This window comes from Lactuca serriola, chromosome 6 (genome assembly GCF_051521515.1).
Source record: "Lactuca serriola cultivar US96UC23 chromosome 6, Lser_US96UC23_V15, whole genome shotgun sequence".
NCBI classification, from domain to species: Eukaryota; Viridiplantae; Streptophyta; class Magnoliopsida; order Asterales; family Asteraceae; genus Lactuca; species Lactuca serriola.
The window spans coordinates 11,765,081-11,786,508 of record NC_136413.1 but is presented as its reverse complement, the minus strand read 5'-3'; the positions used below and the strand labels follow the sequence as shown (position 1 = coordinate 11,786,508).

Here is a 21,428-nt window from a genome sequence, read left to right as displayed (position 1 = left end):
TGAGTACGATCAGCCGAAGCCAGTAAGTAGACCCCAAAATACCATAATTTTATTTGATATTGTGATATGTTAGAACAATATGCTAGTGATAGGCTAGGGATCTTCAGGATTTTGCATGATAGAAATGCTTGGTTATATGATGCCTGATAGCCTAGGGTTCTTCTTCAATGGAATTGACATTATTACTGTAGTTTCTTAGTGTATGCATCATGTTTATACATAACTAAGATTTTATAGCTTGAGAATGTTTGGTTCGTCCTTATTTCATGTTCTTGTTTAATGAAGGCCTTAGGGTAAAATCAAATATTCGACTGTCTATAGGGTCCAGTGTTATGTATGACCATCATACACGAGTGCTGCAGGGTTGGTAGAAGTTTCATGGATGAGTTGTGTGGGGTCAGTCGGCCAATTGCGAGATGTTTAGCCTTTCCTCTAGGGAGTGGGGATTGAGTGTATGATTATGTTAATAAGTATTGTTAGGGTCATTGTGATGATACTCTAAGACAAATACGGGTAGGTGTGGAAGGTAGTATGGGCCCGTACTACTGAAAGCACATGACTCGTACGCGTATCAAGGAAGTCACAACCCCTAGGGTTTGATTAGGAGTTGTTTCCCCTATTTTGATATGTGCGTTATTTGATATATCCCTGGTTTATTTTCAGTATGGTGACTACGAGATGATTTGAGGCTGGGTCCGAATCGGGATCGGGAGCTAGCAGTCAGGGTGGGTCAGCCACGTTGGATGACAGGATCAGGGAGATCCTATAGGAGGAGGTTGTTAAAACTTTTTTAAAATCTAGGGTTTGAAATTTAAGTTGTCTAAATTAAAACTTTTAATGACAAAAGTAAATTTCAAAACATGAGGGTAGGTTTTAAACATTTAAAACGTGGAGGATCAAATAACAAATAATTCCAATTAACAATTAATATCCTAATTATCTATATTTGATTTATTCAAGATTTCTTTTTAAGATAATTACCAAAATAATCAAAATAATTAATTAATTATCATATAAGGAAATTAAATATTTAATTAGATGATAATTACCTTTAACTAGATCAAGATAATAGTTATATTTATCAGAAAAACGAATTAATATTGATCTAATTAGTTTATGGTAAGTTAAGATAAGATAAACACAAAGAAATCCCGAATCTGACCATTCCTGACGCCTGGACTCGCCGAGTGCACAAAGGGACTCGCCGAGTCCACTTTGAGACTCGCCGAGTCCATGACTCAGAAACCAAAAAATCGAATTTTGCAGGTTTGTTTCAGTTAATCAAGCAACAATTTACAGAAAACCAAGCTAGGCTCTGATACCACTGATGGGTTTTAGCCATAAGAACTTTCCTATGTGCGCATGCAAAACCCTAATGCTCGGATCTAGGCTTTCTAATAAACATGCTTTGAATCCAAGACTTCTAATTTACTAATTGGGCTAAACAACAACATTGAAATAGATCTAGAACCATACCTTTGAGTTCCTTGTTGATCTTGAGGTCTTGGAGCTTCTAGAGTCACAAATGTCACTCCTCTAATGGCTTACAAACACCAAAGCAAGGAGGATGATTTGGGAGAGAGGAGAGGGAAGGAATTTCGACCAGAGGTTCCTTACTTTAGGTCAAGTATCGAATTCCATCAGCCATAGGGTCTATTTATACTTGTAGACTCCTTAAGGGTTACAACCTAAACCCTAATTGGATAATCTTCTCTTAAGGCTATCCAAATTCATTCCTAGATAAGCATATGGACAATTTTAGCTTTCCTAAAGCTCTTAGAATCCGTCCAAACCATATCCTAATGAATTTAAAGTCTAAAGCTTAACTATCAAACAATTGACAGTTTATACCCCTTTATTTAGTTAATTTCTTTAAGTCACCAAATTAATTCTAATTAATTCTATGACTTATATTAATCAAATAACAATATATTATTCATTATATTATTCCCATAATATATTAATAATATTTATTCTCTCTTAATAAATCATCCTATCAAGTTGCTATGGTGAAGGCAACCCAAAAGGACCATGCACAACCGGATATAGTTACAGCCTTAGACACTATTCCAACAGGTTGCACTTCAACACTGCTTATCATCTGCAGACCGATGGTCAGAGTGAGCGGATGATACAGACCCTTGAGGATATGTTGCGAGCCTATGTTATCGATTTCGGTGGGAGTTGGGACTCCTACCCGCCTCTTGCAGAGTTCTCCTACAACAACAGTTATCATTCCAACATTGGTGCTCCCCCTTTTGAGCTCTTGTATGGGCGGAGATGTCGTACCCCAGTTTGTTGGGATGAGGTTCGTCACATAGTTATGGGGTGGACTGAGGTGGTCCTTCAGATCACAGAGCTTATTCAACCGATTCGACAGAGACTACAGACCACTCAGAGTCGGCAGAAGGGCTATGCCGACCGGAGCCGATCCGAGTTGGAGTTTCAGGTCGGTGATATGTTATTACTGAAGGTCTCACCTTGGAAACGTGTGATACACTTTAGGAAGAGGGGGAAATTGGGTCCCCGATATATTGGGCCATTTCGAGTGCTCGTCAGGGTTGGCAAGGTTGCATACCGATTGGATCTTCCCTAGGATCTCAGTCAAATTTACAACACTTTCCATGTTTCGCAACTACGAAAGTGCGTATTGGATAAGGATGCAATGGTTTCCTTAGATGATATTCATGTCGATGAGCGCCTGAACTATTTTGAGAGGCTAGAATCTATCCTGGATAGGAAGATGAAGGTGTTACGTAGCAAGGACATCCCATTGATGAAGGTTCAGTGGCAGCACCGGAGGGGCTCCGAGTGGACCTGGGAGCCGGAGGCTGATATGCGGGAGCATTATCTAGATTTTTTCACCGCAGTTGACTTTGAGGACGAAGTCTATTTAGAGTATGGGAGAATTGTAACATCCCCATGTTCAGTTACTTCTAAATTGATCCCTATAATTGCATTTCATGTCAATTGGTCAAGTGGTAGCATTCTAGGGCATAATTGACATTTGGACACGGCGTGTTGGAGGCACCAACATAACGTGTCTGAATATTAAATGGCGTCGATTTTATTTGGGCAACACGGCATGTTCCTTCTTGGAACACTACGTGTTGACCGCTGAGAATGAAACCCTAATATTTCGGGTTTTCCTCTCTATTTAAAGGAATGTGGAGGCCAGGTTTTGTTCACCCTCATCCTCCATCAGCCCCTCGAACTCCAAAAGAAACCCTAATCCTTTCCTCTCCCTTTAGTGAAGCTAGTTGGTGTTTGGAAGGAAGAGTTTGGCACTCTCTTGGACCTTTGTAAGTGTTCAAAACCTGATTTTTATCATTCAAAAGTGTTAGGTCTTGAGTTTTCTCCCTTTTTCTCGTAGCCCTTGGATGTTGCAATGGATGGTCTCATAAAGTTTGCTACTTTATAAATCTCCAGGTCAAGGTGACCTAGTAGTGGGTTGGATCTGGTCTATAACCATGTTTTGATGTCATGCATAGAAATTAGGTCATAAATCCTCCTTTTTGACCTAATATGGGTTCACGACGTCTATTGGACATGCATGTCTAAAAAGCACCAAACTTTTGGGATGGTCTAGGTGTTTAAACCACCTCTGGAAAGAATGGACTTTAGATCTTAAGGAATAAGGGGATTGTGGTTAAGCCCTTGCATTGTCAAGCTTATGATTTAGGTTCTTGGACCTTTTGGTAGTCCCAATGGCTAAATTTGGAAACATTATCCTTCCTAATCACATTTTTGGCCTAGATCCGAGCTTTGGAGCTCTTGGGGACAAAAAGGGCAGCTGAATTTATTAAGCTGTTGGAACTCTGGAGAACACGACGTGTTTGCAAGTCAACACGGCGTGTTGACTGAAGTTCTCCTGTCTATTCGTGTGATTGCGGAACACAACGTGTCCAGAGGAAAAACATTTTGCGACAACATAGACTGTTGACCTTGACCGTTGACTTTGAAAAAGTTAGATTGTGAGGGAATTTAGGGTATTTTCGTATTTCGATGGAATTGGTCACTTGGTGGATTTAGGTATTGTCTTGTGAGCTAAGATTTGGAGACGTGCCTCATCAGTTCTATTCAGTCTGCCAGGTGAGTTTTCCACACTGTACTTATGGGTCGAAGGCACCAAGGTCGGCCCTTTGGATTTGATATCATGTTATGTATGATGTTGTAATCTAGTGATCTGTTAGATCAGTATCTTGATATATAGGATAATGCTATGTTTAGTGATCTGTAAGATCTGTCTGTTTTTACTGGCTGGATATTTCCATGCTTGTATGTTAGGTGTGGATATGTATGTATATATATATATATATATATATATATATATATATATATATATATATATATATATATATATGCGTGTGTCGACACGGTGTATGTGTGGTTCCATTGAGGTAGTCCTGCTTTGTGTTGAAGGCCAACAGACCTAGGGCGCCCCGAATAGACTGATGGCCAGTGGGGCGTACCACTCAGGCTGAAGGCCCAGAGAACGTTCCAGATAGGCTGAAGGCCTGGTGTAGCGTGTCAGTCATGCTTTAGGTTTTGCAAGCGTAACAGGTTGACTGCAGGCCGATAGGGCATTCGAGTCAAACTGAAGGCTTTATATGCATGTTGTTTAATGTTATTATTCTGGTTTTGTGTTGGTTTAGTATTTTGCAGTGTTGTAAAAATCCCGATTAATCTCCGATTAATCCCTAGGCGCTACTCGACCGATTAGAGAGCGCCTAGCGATTAATCCATGCATACAAAATGACTGAAACAGTAGAACCTGATGAAATTTTAACACTTTGAAAAAGTTATATCTCAATAGAAACTATTTGAGGTATGATTAGTGTTGTATTTATCATATTAACATATTTTGTTATGATATTAGTGGTATTTATGAACTTTTATATGATATTAGTCATATTTAATCTTTTAAAATCTAATAAATTAGCAATTAATGGTCCCTGATTGATCCCCCGATTAATCTCAGCCTAACCGATTAATCCCTTGACCCCAGTCCACCGACTAGCTAACGTCGAGCGATTTTTACAACCTTGGTATTTTGAGGAACTTACTAAGCTTTGGGCTTATAGTTTAGGGTTATGTTTCAGGTACCTCAGATGATTGCAGGAAGGCAAATGTGTGATCGTGCAACTCGCATTTTGTTTTATGATTTTGGAAAACTCTGGTAATAAATATGTTTTGAAAACTATTTTTTAAACAATGGTGGTTTGTGAAATTGTTTGAAAAGTTTAAAATTTTTCATGAATTTTTATGGATGTTACATACTATAAGCATAGGATTTCTACCCGAGACTAGGAAGACCACGATGAATCTAGGATGCTCGAGAGTGTGAACCTCTTCATATGTTTATTGATTGTTTATGTGGTTATGTTTCAGTATGGTGGTGACTTGCAATGGAGCAGGGGTTTAGGAAGTGGATCTGGTTCGAGCACGGGCATCGAACCAATTGATGAGGGATTATGCGAGTTCATTGCGTAAGAGGTTACTAGAGGCATCCTCAATGCGACCCTGGTGATGTTTGGGTCGATCAAGGAGGGTATCATAGAGCCGATGGAGGATCGCCTTCGGATCTTCAGGGCCAATCTAGCCGCTATCCAGTCTGGGGCCCAGACTCTCTCCTTCAATGATTTCAGGGGATGTGGGGCACCAGAATTCTTTGGGGTAAAAGATCCTATTGCCACCAAGCATTGGATAGCAGATATTAAGTGTGCCCAGATGACGAGCTTTTGCCCCGAGGGGTCGAAGGTGAGGTTCACCGCATGATGTCTAAGGGAGCGAGCCCGAGATTGGTGGGAGGAGGTTGGATATCCTTTGGGATCCACAGCCATTGAGTCCATGACCTGGTCAGATTTTGTGACCCAGTTCTGAGCAGAGTTTGCACTAGCTGCCGAGGTGCAACAGCTAGCGATGGAGTTTTTGGATATGCAACAAACGACTAAGATCGTGGCAGAGATCACCGCTAAGTTCCAATAGAGAGCTTTATTAGTACCCCAATATGTGGCAAATCAGGAGATGAGGAAGAACCGGTACCATGACATGCTGAGACCTGATATCAGGCAGTTTGTTAGTTTTTCTGCCAACCCGACTCTGGACAACATAATATCCAGGGCCTGGGAACGGGAGATTGATTTGGAGCACATAGGGAAGAGGAAGGAAGAGAATGAGTAGACGACGGGTGTTTCAGAAAAGAAACCCATGGGTTTCGATTCTAGATCGAAGGGCCAACAAGGTCGGAGCTGTCGTCGCAAGTACGGTAGGCCTCATGAGGTGGTCTGTAGAGAGGGTGGTTCGGGCTGCTATAAGTGTGGCAAGACGAGGCATTTTAGCAGGGATTGCACTGCTACTACAACTACCACCCAGACATTAGATATGATTTGCTTCCATTGCAATCAGAGGGGTCATAAGAAGGCCAACTACCCAAGTTTAGCATCATGAGGACCAGTAGCAACACCCGCTCTAAGGACTATGAGGATCACTGATGACCGCCAGGGCAAGGAAGAGGCGCCATTTGTTCAGAGCAGGTCATTTCAGATGACGTCCGAGGAGGCTCAGACAGCACCCGATGTGGTCACTGGTATGTATATTCTCCTTACCTTCTTATTTATGTTATTTGTTATGCTTATACGTTTGTATTGTTGTTTAAGGTAGTTCCTTGTGAATGGTAATCCTGCATTGGTCTTATTTGATTCGGGGGCTACCCGATCTTTTTGTAACCCTTGCACTTAACAAGAGATTTGATGATGTTCCGAGAGAGTTGGATTATCCACTGGAGGTTGAGATTGTTGATGATCGTCCGATGCGAGTGACGAGGGTTCAACAGGGATGAACTTTGGAGTTATTCAGTGAGCAGTAATCGATTGATTTTGTTCCGATTCCCCTGCACGAGAGCAAGGTCAATATAGGGATGGATTGGTTGAGCCCCAATGGGATGATAATTTATTGCGAGCTTTAGTTGGTACGTGTTTGAACCCCAAGTAGCGGAGATTTGGTGATCCACGGTGAGGGTGCTCAACGTGGGTTGGCTCTTTGTTCGGTAGCCAGGGCCATGCGTTATCTTTAATAGGGATTTTCCGGGTTTGTGGCCTATGTGATGGATATCCGGGAGAAGGGTGAGGTGACAATTGATGATGTGTCAATCGTTCGGGAATACCTGAATATGTTCCCGAATGATTTATCGGGAGTGCCTCTGGAGAGGCAGGTGGAGTTTTGAATTGACTTGGTCCCAGGTGTGGCTCTGATAGCCAAAGCACCTTATCGGTTAGCACCTCCACAGATGTAGTGTAACATCCCAAAAATCATGACCAAAAATGTAATTTTTATTTATTAAATAAACCATAGTTATCAAAATCATTCCATCCAAAAACATAAGGCATGGTATCAAATCAGAGTATCTTATCAAAACATCAGAGTAAACATCCCAGGCTAAACATCGTGGTGTGTGGAATGTAGTCATCCCGAGCTTTTCCATTTGCTACCGGAAGTACTTGAAACCAAAACTGAAACTGTAAGCATGAAGCTTAGTGAATTTCCCCCAAACTACCACATACCATACACATAATCATGCTAATAGGAGATATAGGCATCACCCACATTCAAGGAGATACGAGCCTTGACTACACTCTGCTAACCAGGAGATACGGGCCTCGCCCACACTTCGTTAACTAGGAGATACGGGCCTCGCCCACACTCTACTATCTATGAGATATGGGCCTCGCTTACACTAAGCTATCTATGAGATACGGACCTCGCCCACACTTAGCTATCTATGAGATATGGGACTCACCCACACTTAGCTATTTATGAGATACGTGCTTCACCCACACTCAGCTACTAAGCACACATACAAGTATCACATAGACAAAAAGTATAACCAAATCTATCAATCAGTTCTATACCCATATTCAATTAATGCTATGAGATATGGGCCTCACCCACACTCCGCTATTTATGAGATACGAGCCTTGCTCACACTTAGAATCGGGAATGTTCGATCCAACTCGTCGGCTTCCTCCATGAACTCGCCGAGTTCCTCATAGTTCTTAGTCTATTAAGCCCTTTCCTCAGATCTAAGGTTCCAGAATATAGATCTACATTATTTCCATGGTATACATCTGTAAAGTCGACAACTTGATGGCTTTGCATGCCTCAAATGGACCCAATCTCGAGATAGAACAGCCTATTTCTATGAATATGGTCTTTTCTTGGACATGAATGGGTTTAAGACCCTTTTTATGAATCTAAGGACCAAATAGCACTGGGAATGGGAGTTTTTAGCGTCATGACTATGAAGGTTTATCATGCTCTAACAATGGGGTCACAAAGATCCATAAAACAACAGTAATATAAATCTAAGCTATTAATCATCAAGTTTAGGGCATTTTTACCTCAGAATGCTGCCAAAGATGGACGAGATCCCAAATCTAGTGCTTCTCCCCAAGCTCAATGACGTTCTAGTTCTGCTAAGTCCTTCACCAAGCACAAGAACACACACAATTCCACTCAAAACCTCTAATTTCTCATCAAGGAGCTCACCATACGATTTAAGGTTTTAGGGAAGTTGATGAGGGCTGGTGAGGAAAGATTAAGTCCTTTAAATAAGATGCAAAACCCTAGAAATAAGGGTTTCATCCCTGTTGGTCTACTCGTCGAGTTGAGGCCTCTCAACTAGTCGAGTAGGTTACTTAAATCACGCGGTCCTAGTAATCTCTACTCGACGAGTTTGGGGCTTCCAACTCGTCGAGATGCTCTTAAAATCTGAATAAATAGTAATTTAAATACACACCAGGATCCAGGCGTTACAATTTACCCCCACTTGTCTCAGACTTCATCCTCGAATGTTGTCTCAAATAACTCTGGGTAATGCTCTCTCATCTCCTCCCTGGGCTCCCAAGTCCACTTCGAGCCCTTACGGTACTACTATTACACCTTCACCAACTCAATCCTCTTGTTCCTCAACTCCTTTGTCTTCCTATCGAGAATGGCTACTAGTCTCTCGATGTTGTTCATGCTATCATTTGCATGAATATCCTCTAAAGGCACAACTGCGGAGTCATCCACCAAGTACTTCTGCAGTTTGGAGACATGAAAAGTGTTGTGGGTCTGGCTGAGCTCTGTTGGAAGATCCAAATGATAAGCAACCCGGCCCACCCGAGCCAAACCCTGAACAAACCGATGTACCTGGGGCCCAACTTGCCCCACTTCCTGAACCAGATGACACCTTTTAAAGGTGACACCTTTAGGAGGACCATATTCCCTACCTAAAACTCTAAGTCTGATCGACGCTTGTCGGAATAGCTTTTCTGCCAACTCTGAGCAGTCTGGAGCCTGCTCCGGACCTGCTGGATCTTCTCTGTGGTCTTGAGTACCACCTCATTACTCCTCATGACTCTCTAACCGAACTCGCCCCAACAGATTGGGGTCTTACATTTTCTCCTGTAGAGCATCTCGAAGGGAGGTCGATCTATGCTAGCATGATAACTGTTGTTATATGAAAATTACGCTAACGGAAGATACGTATCCCAACTTCCTCCAAAATCTAATACGCACGCGCGTAGAATGTCCTTTAGAGTTTGAATCGTCCTCTCACTCTATCCATCCGTATGAGGGTGAAAAGCAGTACTGAAGTGAAGACGAATACCCATCTCTTCATGAAACCGCTTCCACAATCTAGAAGTAAAACGAACATCTTGGTCTGACACAACCGACACCGGCACTCTGTGATGTGCCACCACCTCGTGGATATAGATCTTGGCTAGCTTCTCAGCCGATATACTCTCCTGGACCGGGATGAAGTGAGCACTCTTGGTCAACCGATCCAGGATGACCCAAATCGAATCTACCCTATGTGCGGTCCTAGGAAGCTTCGTGATGAAATCCATAGTGATATCTTCCCATTTCCACACGAGAATATCCAACGGCTGCATTTTTCCGTGAGGACGATGGTGATCAACCTTGACTTTCCTGCAAGTCAAGCACCGCTCCACATACCAGTAAGGAACCCATACCCTCTGATGCAAGGTCAACAACCCATGACTGTCATAATTGAATGAGGCCACCTGGCCTATGATCTGCTCACACTTCTGGCGCTCTTCCTTCATTTCCTCGACCTGTGCTTCCTAGATCCGCTCCAGCAACGAAGTAATCACTGCCATCCTCAAGCATATGTATCGTATCGGTGCTGCAGCCTCCTTACGGCTGAGAGCATTGGCCACCACATTGGCCTTCCCCGGGTGGTAGAGGATCTCACCGTCGTAGTCCTTCACCACATCTAACTATCGACGCTGCCTCATGTTCAGATTCAGATGGTCCATCAGTACCTCAAGCTCTTGTGGTCCGTGTAAATGGTACAGCGAACCCCATAGAGGTAGTGTCGCCAAATCTTGAGGGTGAAAACCACGACCCCCAACTCTAAATCCTGCGTCGGGTAGTTCGCCCCATGAGGCTTCAACTGGCTCGAAGCGTACACTATCACGTGACCCCGCTGCATCAGCATTGCATCCATACCTGTGATCAAAGCGTCATAGTAAACCATGAAACCATCAATGCCCTTCAGCAAATTCAGAATCAGTGCCTTGCATAACCGCTGTGTGAGTGTCTCGAACTACCTGCTGCTCAGGCCCCTAATGAAATGTCACCGTCTTCTTGGTCAGTCGGGTCAATGGAACAACAATCTTGGAGAAACCCTGGATGAATCTCAGATAACAACCCACCAGAAAAAGAAACTCCAAATGTCAGATGGAGACCTCGGAACCTCCCATTGCATCACGACCTATATCTTGGCCGGATCGACAAGAATACCCTTCTGGTTGACAAGGTACCCCAGAAATTGCACCTTGCGCTACCAGAATTCGCACTTGGAGAACCTTGAGAAAAGTCTCTCCCTCATCAGTGTCTCCAACACCTCTCTCATGTGCTCCCCGTGCTACTCCTGAGTCTTGGAGTAAACCAAAATATCATCGATGAAGACTATCACAGATCGGTCCAGCATCGGTTTGCACACGCGGTTCATGAGATCTATGAATACGGAAGGAGCATTGGTGAGCCCAAACGGCATCACCACGAACTCATAGTGACCATAGCAAGTCCGAAAGGATGTCTTCTGCACATCATCATCCCTTACTCGTATTTGGTGATAACACGATCGTAGATCAATCTTGGAGAACCAAGATGCACCCTGAAGCTGGTCAAATAAGTCATCAATCCTCGAGAAGGGATAACGGTTCTTCACCATTACCTTATTCAACTCTCAGTAATATATACACATCATATGTGACCCGTCCTTCTTTTTCACAAACAGGATCGGGGGTCCCCATGGCGAATTGATCGGCCTGATTAATCCCTATCTAACAGCTGTTGTAGCTATGTAGACAACTCCTGCATCTTGGGAGGAGCCAACCGATATGGTGCCTTGGCTATCGAAGTCGTACCAGGAACTAGGTCAATCCTGAACTCTACCTGCCTCTCCGGAGGTATCCCAGACAACTTCTCCGGGAATACGTCCGGGTACTCCCGTATGATCGGTACATCATCCACTGTTGCCTTACCCTTATCCCGGGTATCCATGACATAGGAGACATAACTTGCGCAACGTTGTTGTAGGTAGCGTCTCACCCTCACCGCTGAACAAAAAGTCGATCCACACTACGACATCTCGCCCTGAATCACCAAACCTCCCTCACTTGGGGTCCGAACTCGTATAAGCTGTTGCTCGCCATCGATCACTACCCTATTTGGGCTCAACCAGTCCATACCTATGATAACCTTATTCCCATGCAAGCTGATGAATAGGTGCGAAGTCGGCCCTGAACCTGGTCGAGAAGTCGCTCCAGGTCATAATATCAAGGGCAGCATCACCAATAGCATGCCCAACCTCCTCCCACCAGTCGTGTGTCTTGTCCTTCAGGAGACATGAAGCAATTCGGTCCTTGTCCCCCTCGCGACATCTGCTGGTACGAAAGGTGTAGGCAACATCTGCTAACCACATGCTGCTAGCAATGGGGTCCCTATCCTCATGGTAGTCTGGAGCCCCATAAGCTCGGAACTCCATGAATGTTATCGTGTGCGCCCCCATTATGGCCGCCATCTCAATGCGGAAGGCACCTAGTATCTCATATAAAATCTCCAAGATGCCCTCATTGACCGTACCGAAGATCACAGGAGTCTGGTCAATAATACTGCATGTGATCTCAGATGAGATGAACTCCCTCATCTGATCATCGAGCTGCCCGACTCCAGAGCCCGAGCCTGATCCCTCGCCTGCGCCAGAGCTGCCAACTGGCCTAGTGCGTAGCATCACCATACTAAAAATACACCATGAAAATCATCAGAATACTCATCATAAATCGAGGGATCTTACATACTACAAGTTCCCTGGGTTCATCTTATCCTTCCTTGATTCGAGTATGGATCCTCTGCTTTCAGTAGTACGGGCCCATACTACGTTCCACATCTATCCGTACTTTCCTCAAGAACTGCCTTGACTACACCAAGTCCCTTTTCACTACTACTGCTTCACACACTAATCTCATCCTAGGCTTGCCCTAAGGTAATCTCCTTCCCACTCTCTACCATCAGCTGCATAAGAAGTCCCTGCCACCCTTCCCTAACTAGCTCACAAATATATACCATTACATATTACTAAGACCAGATAATTCTTCAAATGAGAGGTCTCTCCATACAACGGTTAGACTCAAACAAGAGCTGCGAAATAAGGCTAAACCTAACCTCTGAAATTATTTAGTCCTCGTAATATATAAGTTAGCGTATTCGTTTACTAGTTAGTTAAAGTTAGCTAGAACTCCTAAAAGCACAAAGCAAGCAACATTCGAGCATTGATTAAACAAAACCAAACATATCCAAGTCAGGCCATCATATCACTGATTAATCAATACTAGCATGTAGTTCAATAAGCTTATACAGTAGGCATACAAGGCATCCTTCCTAGATCCTTAGCCCTAAATAGCATGCAGTTCACATACATATACAGCAGGCATACAAGGCATCTTTCCTAGATCCTTAGCCCTTAATCTATCATGCAGTTCTCATAAACATATCATATCATAACAAACATGTATGGGTAATTTGGGAGAACTTACTTGAGCTCGGATGATTGCATGCACCACACCCTTTTCTCTTTTGGAAATGCTTTTTATAAAAATGATTTTCTTTTGAAAATTTTCATACCAAGTCCTTAATTTGAGTTCAGACACACTCGAGAGTGTGACTGAATCCCTCAAACCAAGGCTCTGATACCAAATTGTAACATCCCAAAAATCATGACCAAAAATTTCATTTTTATTTATTAAATAAACCATAGTTATCAAAATCATTCCATCCAAAAACATAAGTCATGGTATCAAATCATAGTATCTTATCAAAACATTAGAGTAAACATCCCAGGCTAAACATTATGGTCTGTACAATGCAGTCATCTCGAACTTTTCCTTTTGCTATAGGAAGTACCTGAAACCAAAACTGAAACTATAAGCACGAAGCTTAGTGAATTTCCCCCAAACTACCACATACTATACAGATAATCATGCTACTAGGAGATACGGGCCTCACCCACACTCAAGGAGCTATAGGCCTTGCCCACACTCCTCTAACAAGGAGATACAGACCTCACCAACACTTCACTATCTTTGAGACACGAGCCTCGCCCACACTTAGCTAACTATGAGATAGGGGACTCGCCCACACTCAGCTATCTATGATATACGAGCCTCACACCAAATATAAAATCAGATTTCTACCTAGAAATCTGAAACATACATGATCATAAAACATTACATAATAAAGACATGTTTTAAAATAATAATTAAATAAGATAGAGAGTATCAATGGGTAGGTGTAGTCCCACATTCATAAAAGAAATTTTTGAGGGTTGAGAAGTTTAATACAATTAATTTTTTAGGCTATTTAAAAGGAATCTCTAACTATTACATGAAAGAAGGTATGTCATACCTCCATCAGAATACGAATGGGATTTTTTTATGGCTGGTTTCAGGTTATATTGTTGAAGATCAATTTCTCCGTAGGGACAAAGATAAAACATGAAGGGGCGAAAATCATCTGAAAAACACACACATACATACACATAGTTAGAAAGAGGCTACAGAGATACATTGGATGCATATGCAAGCATAAAAGTGGTTCATAACTGTTTGAAAATAGAGCAAGTGTAAAATGTAAAATCCCTACCTGTGAGTAGTTGTGAAAGTTGTCTAAACTCGTTAAAACCCTACTTGCAACAAAGTCGTAAGATGAGAATTGGGTTTGGAGAATGTATAGTGTTTGATTTATATGTGAGAGTCGTGTTGAGAGAGAAGAACAATGCGATAAAGCATGTTTGAGCACAATAGCTTGATGTGGCGGATTCACATCTCTAACAACCGACATAATCCTGCTAATAACATTTGGTAAATGTTATAAAGTATAATGAATCCCCAAATCTAGAGGAAATAAACAAAGAAGAAGAAGAAGCAATAACTTGCTTTCTTGGTTAGAAGTTAAAAAAACATATCAAAATATTGAATGATCAAGAGATCGGTAGTAAACATAGGTTTTTTTATACAAAAGAAATTAGGTTATGATTTTTTTTCCAAAAAATAAGCCACAATTGAACTGAAACCCTAATATGCCAAATATAATTTTGGAGATTGTTTTTCTTGAAACCCTAATATGCCAAATTTAATTTTGGAGATTGTTTTTCTTACAAATATGTTGCGATCTAATATAGCTGATTTTATAAAGTTGTCTTATGAGATATAAATATGAATGAGCGGGAAATTTAAAATTTAAAATGAAGAATTAATAGATTGATATGTGGCATGACATTAATCATGAGGTTTAATAAGGTGATACATGACAAAAGAATTATCGTTTATATATATATATATATATATATATATATATATATATATATATATATATATATATATATATATATATATATATATATATATATATCTATCTCGGAAACAATATGTCGATCTCTATTATTTTTCAGAAACCCTTCAACATTCCCGCCTTATCTATAGAAGTGATATGTTGTCGCTATAGATTATGAATTCAAACTTTATTAGTCAAACTTTGTAAAGACATATGTTGTCTCTATAGGTCATCTATAGCTATAGGCTTCTATATAGTTCTTTATTGTTGTAGTAACTTTTAGGATAAAAAATGGGAAAGATTAAATAAGATTGGAGATTATTTTTCCGAGAGGATTGAAGATGTTGTAAAATAAGTTATTCAAACTATATATGTCTTTCACAGGTACAAGTGGTCCTCAAAACCCAGGCCCACTTCACCTTTTTTGCTTTTATATACTTAACTTTTTCTCTATATCCATTTGTCTACATACTATATAGGATACAAGATTTGGGTCTTCCATAACAATATGGAAGATCAGCATTTAGGTATGGTGTGCAACCTTGGTGATGGCGCTGGTGCTTTTACAGATATGTTGGTGTCTATTTCCAGTAACCGGCACAGCAAGATGAAGGTGGAGATAGCCAACCACCCTCTCTACCAACAGCTTCTCTCCGCCCATATAGGGTGTCTCCGAGTTGCCACACCTATCGACCAACTGCCCCTCATCGACACCCAACTCTCCCACTTGCAGCATCTCCTCCACTCCTACAGCTCCGACCCTCACCACCATCCTCTCCCTCCGGAAGACCGCCGTGACCTTGACAATTTCATGGTAATTTTCTCGAATTGTTTTCTTCTTGAGTTTCTTGATGTAAATTCGTAATTTTTTTTTTATTAAAGTAAACTAACTACTTGAATGGAACAGGCACAGTATTTGGTAGTTTTGAGTGCATTTAAAGATCGCCTGCAACAACATGTCAGAGTTGATGCTGTTGAGGCTGTCATGGCCTGCCGTGAAATTGAGCATAGCTTACAAGCTATCACCGGTACCCTCTTTCCTCCTCTTGCATAGATGCACATATATATTATATTTATATTTATATTTACTCACATATCAATACGCATTGACATATGATTACCATATTTGCAGTAAAATTCTAATTCTTTTTTTATCTTGATTTAACCTTTTACATAGGACACCAACCATAGTTTAATTAAGATTCAATCTTATGCTTCATTAATTAAAAATAAAATAACTTATGATATTTGGGCGCAGTTTCGTGGACGCCACAAGTACTATCATCACCATGGATCAAATAAAATAACAAACTATAGGAAAATGATTAGTTTTAATTAATATAATAAGGTGGTTGCAATGTGGGACAATGAAACTATCACCACCAACTATAGCTTAGGCTAATCATGGGCCATGGCCTCACTTTTAAGGAATCACCTAATATCACGATAAAGCAAGATAAGTTGGGGCTCACCAACTATTGATTGATCGAGCATGACAACTCAAAGAGCTTGAATGAATGAGTAGAACTTTTGCTTGTAAGCTTTTACAAATAATTTATCTAAATTTTTTATTTTTAAAGAGATTCGATGCTTAAATTTACACTACAAATGCCTTTATAAAATGCCACAAACCAAAGATTTGAGGCCAAACCTGCATATTCTTTGTAGAGATATATCTGCAAAGGTCTTTTCAAACTGCGACAATGTACACATGAGATCATTTAAACGTCTTGTGGTCCAAAGGCCTAAAATAGTAAATTTCCATTGTACTGATGTAATATTTAGTATTTACCTATAGCAAAAAATAAAAGAAAAAAAGGTGAAGTCATGCCTTGAAAATAGTACCATATGAAAATTGGAAAATTTCTTTACCCATTATAAGTTGTATAACAATAAATTAGATCACTATGATTCGATTACGGTTATTATATAGGTTAGAATGAGTATAAGCATATTAAATTTTATTAACATTTGTAGTAAACTTATATAACATAGAGTCAAAATACTGTGTCGTTTAATCTATTAAAACTAGTAAAATTTACAATCTATTCAAATTAGTATAAAGTATGTGTTTTGAAGCATTTATCAATATAATTTTAAAAAAATCTTCATGCATTTATAGCAATGTTATTTAACCACATAGCAACAATCATTATTGCTATGCCATAATATATTTTCTAAAAGGGTGTGATATTTTCATTTATGTTTTTTATACATCTACTTAAAATCAATATGATTTTAACTTCTGTACACATTATCATCATCATGATTCTCTATTCTCAATTAAAATAAAATATATAAATGTCAAATCATATTCTTTTAATAGATGAATTCATACATTATTGAAAATATCACATCCCATTTGTAAATATACAGCTACGATATATTGTTGCTTTAGTGTTAAAAGTTAAAAAAAAGTGTTTGTAAATATAGACCTCATGTACTCCTTGCATCGCAAATCTTTGTTTTATTTCAACAAAATACCTTTTTCATGTTAGTATTGTTATTGGTATATTTTTTATATTGTAATTGTAAAATAAATTACAAGCTCTTATTAAATACTGTAATTTAATAGATAGTCTTTATTGGAGTGGTTGGCTTGATACCTAAAATGTCTGTCACTAACCATAAAATAAAGTAAAATTTCAATGACACATTAATATAACAATTACTTTTTTATTGGTAAAAAGTAATCAAAATCTTTCAAAAATATATTTATTTCACTTAATTTAAAAAAAAAAGTAATTATTATATATATAGTTTTGTATATTCCATTTAAATATTTTATTTAATGACCAAAAGATGATGAGTACACAAGATCTACTTAACGAGGTCCACAGTTCTTTGCCTTCTTTTACTCAAAATGAGCCGGTTAGAGGTGATACTTTAGGTTGGTCTAACTGGAGCAATGGCGGACATGAGAATGTTTAATCTATTTGTTATTCTAATTTCTCGCTAGCTTTTCATCTATTGAATATCTGTTCAAAAAAATAAATTTTGCACTTGTTTTCCCTTGATTTATACACTGTAAATTAAATTTGGTGTTTTTTTATTGTATTTTTGTAATTGAATTCAGGAGTATCCCTCGACGAAGGTTCAGGAGCAACAATGTCAGATGACGATGAAGAAGAGACGGGAATGGAACTTCCGGTAGATCAGTCTGCAAGTGATATGTTGGGTTTTGGTCCTCTTCTCCCTACTGAATCTGAACGAACTCTTATGGACAGAGTTCGTCAAGAACTGAAAATCGAACTTAAACAGGTTTACACTCAACACTACTGCTCTCTCCTACACGTACACACAAACACACATTTAAACCATACGATCACTTGCATGCATGCAGGGATTTAGATCAAAAATAGAGGATGTAAGGGAGGAAATATTGAGAAAGAGAAGAGCAGGAAAATTACCTGGTGATACTACACATGTGCTCAAAGATTGGTGGCAACAACATTCCAAATGGCCATATCCAACTGTAATGAAATAAGCAATAAATATTTTTACATAGAATTGAGATAGATATTTGAAGTATTTCATGTTTTGATAAAAGAAAAACTTACAGGAAGACGACAAGGCGAAACTGGTGGAAGAAACAGGGCTACAACTCAAGCAAATCAACAACTGGTTCATTAATCAAAGGAAAAGGAATTGGCACAACAGTTTGAATCCCATGAACACCCAAAAAACAAAGCGTAAACGATAGAGGAAATTAACTTTGTTTTAATAACTAAAACTTTGGTGGAGGGATGGTAACCTTAGTTGTTAAAGCCGGAAGCATATTATACCTTTCGTTTGTAAAGTATAGACGGCTAACATTGCATGTATATGATTGATTTCTAAACATTGATGACAAACTTACTAAAGTTACTCTCTTTTACTATGATAGCACCTACCCGTGTTTGATGAATTGACTCAATAGCTAGTGGTTCTAACGCCTTGTTCCCAAGTTTCACTTAAGGAGAGAAATGAGAGGATACGGAGGGAAAGTGAGGAGTGTTGAAGGAAAATCGTGTTCCCGAGTTTCATTAATGGAAGGAAAGTGAGGGGAGGGGAAAGATTTTAGAGTTATATTTTTCTTCCAAATTTTCCTCCAAAATTGAGCGGATTTGGGAAGAGAGTGAGGGGAAGGAAAATTTTAAGTTTATTTTTTTTTTCCTCCTAACTCGGGAACACAAAAACTAAAAATTTTCATTTCCTTTCCTTTAATTTCTTTCGAACTCGGGAATACAGAATACAGAATATTTTCCTTCATCTCCATTTTTTTTCTGTCAAAAATTTCTTTCCCTTCCCTTTAATAAATGTACATAAAAACTCGGGAACAAAGCGTAAAGGTTTTATTTTTGATATGTTCAAGGGGAAATTTATGGTAATCAATTTTTGAGAAAGTGGGATTTCACAAAATAAGAAATTTACATTCGGAGAACAAACTATTTGGGAAATTAAGGATTAAACTTATAAAGACGAAAAGAAATTACAAACACGAAATCATAGGGGTTATTGGAGTTTAAATAGCCTCCAAAACCCTAAAAAGCCTTTTGGCCTATGGGTCGGCCGTGTCGCGTCCTTAATAGGCAGCCTGCGCCTTCTTGCGAATAAATCTAGTTTTTAGTTTTCAGATTTTAGCCAATTGATCATATTCAAACCAAATTAAATTATGTACTAGGAAATGGATGTTACTAGGGATGAGCTTTGGAACCGGACCGGTTCGGAACCGGAACCGGTTTTCGTATATTATAAGAACTGGGAACCGGACCGCCGGTTCCGGTTCCGGTCCCGGTTTTTCGGTTATTTTTCAAAGTAGAACCGGTTGAAATACTATAGATTATATGCTATCTTCTGGAACTTGTAAATGATTCAATATTTAACCAAATTATGACTTTTTACATTCTAAATTGAAGTACAAACACTAAATTACATGATGAAAAAAGAATCAAGTAATTCCGACTTCATATGAGTGAGTTATGCGCATTTTAAAAGCGGTGACAGATTCCAGAAAAATAAAAAAATGCTGAAACAGAAAAAACGCAGCATTGATATGTTGTCTTCCGGGGTCTATAACCGATTCAATATCTAACCAAAATATGTGTTTTTATAGTCTAAAATGAACTACAAACATCAAATTACATGTTGGAAAAAAAATTAAGTAATTCCGAAGTCATATGAATGAGTTATACACATTTAAAAAATGGGACATATTCAAAAAAAACAAAAAAATAATGCTGAAATAAAAAAAACGCAACATCGATATGCTTTCTTTCGGGGCATGTGTCTGATTCAATATCTAACCAAAACATATGTTTGTACCATAAAAAATGAATTACAAACTCCAAATTACATGTTGGAAAAAAAATCAAATAATTTCGACTTCATATGAGCGAGTTATGTGCATTTTAAAAAATGAAAAAAATGTCAAACCGGTTCCGGTTCTTAGAACCGGGACCGGTTTTCATAAAAATGGAGAACCGGTAACCGGACCTATTACCAATTCCGGTTCCGATTCTGGTCCGGTTCCGGTTCCGGCGGTTCTAATGCTCATCCCTAGATGTTACATGTCTCCTAAAAGGGTGATTACATCCATTTCGCTGACTGAATCACTAGATCAATCATAAAAGATATGTGAAATTAGGTTCAATGCAAACCCTATATGTTAAACTCAATCCTAACACATAAGATCTTATGTGGCTTCCACATCACAATATTATAATGTTATATATTTAGTATCCTGGTAGATTGATGGTAACCGGTCAATTGGTTTAGATGTGAGTTTATAGGTATCTTCATTTATAGAGATCTTTATTTATTTGATGTACAAATAAATGACCTTGTAGGGTATTCATTTATTTGTTTTACAAATTGACATTGTAGGGGTCTTAGATCGACCTTGTAGGGGTCTTCATCTACTTGTTGCGTAAATCGAGCTTCTATACCACAATAACATCTCTTGAAATGGTGATTATGTATTTTTCGCTAACTTATAAGTAAATTTAAACCATTGGACCGACCTTCATTTATTTGTTGTACAAATCAAGATTCTAAATCAAGCTTCTAAACCACAGTAACATCTTCTGAATCGGTCAATTGGTTGACATTGCAACAAAATTATAAATGTAATGACGTAACAGAAAAAAAACTTGGTGTCAAAATCGACATTCTGATAAACTTAATGACTTTATTACAATTAAGGAAAAGTATGATAAGAGTATTTGAATAAAGAATGACACATAAGTTAGCCGACTGTCAATATCTTTGATATTCACGACGTACAAGTTCGGGAAAATGACCTTGTAAAAGGTCTTACATTATATCCAGAGTAGATAGTTCTTGACAGCATAAAGACCTAACCAAAATTACTTACAGTACAAGATAGTTTCATAGAAAATGCCACATTGGGCATAAACAGAAACACAAATCCTTTCTAACAAGGAAAATGAAGTAAAGTATCTACTACTGGCGACGGTCATCCCTCTAGTGAACTCTCAGTTCAGCCAGTTGGCGTTCCACATCAAGTAGGTGTCTTTCATACA

General features: G+C 39.2%; 1 protein-coding gene across 1 annotated transcript; it reads left to right on the top strand.

Moving 5' to 3' along the window:
* The first annotated feature begins 15,358 nt into the window (after positions 1 to 15,358).
* LOC145058351 (homeobox protein HD1-like) lies at positions 15,359 to 18,784 on the top strand. Its single transcript, XM_079006271.1, has 5 exons — positions 15,359 to 15,718; positions 15,812 to 15,932; positions 17,981 to 18,165; positions 18,248 to 18,379; positions 18,467 to 18,784. Exons 1-5 carry the CDS (start codon positions 15,413 to 15,415, stop codon positions 18,605 to 18,607), a joined length of 885 nt encoding a protein of 294 aa, XP_078862397.1. The 5' UTR covers positions 15,359 to 15,412; the 3' UTR covers positions 18,608 to 18,784.
* Positions 18,785 to 21,428: the final 2,644 nt, after the last annotated feature.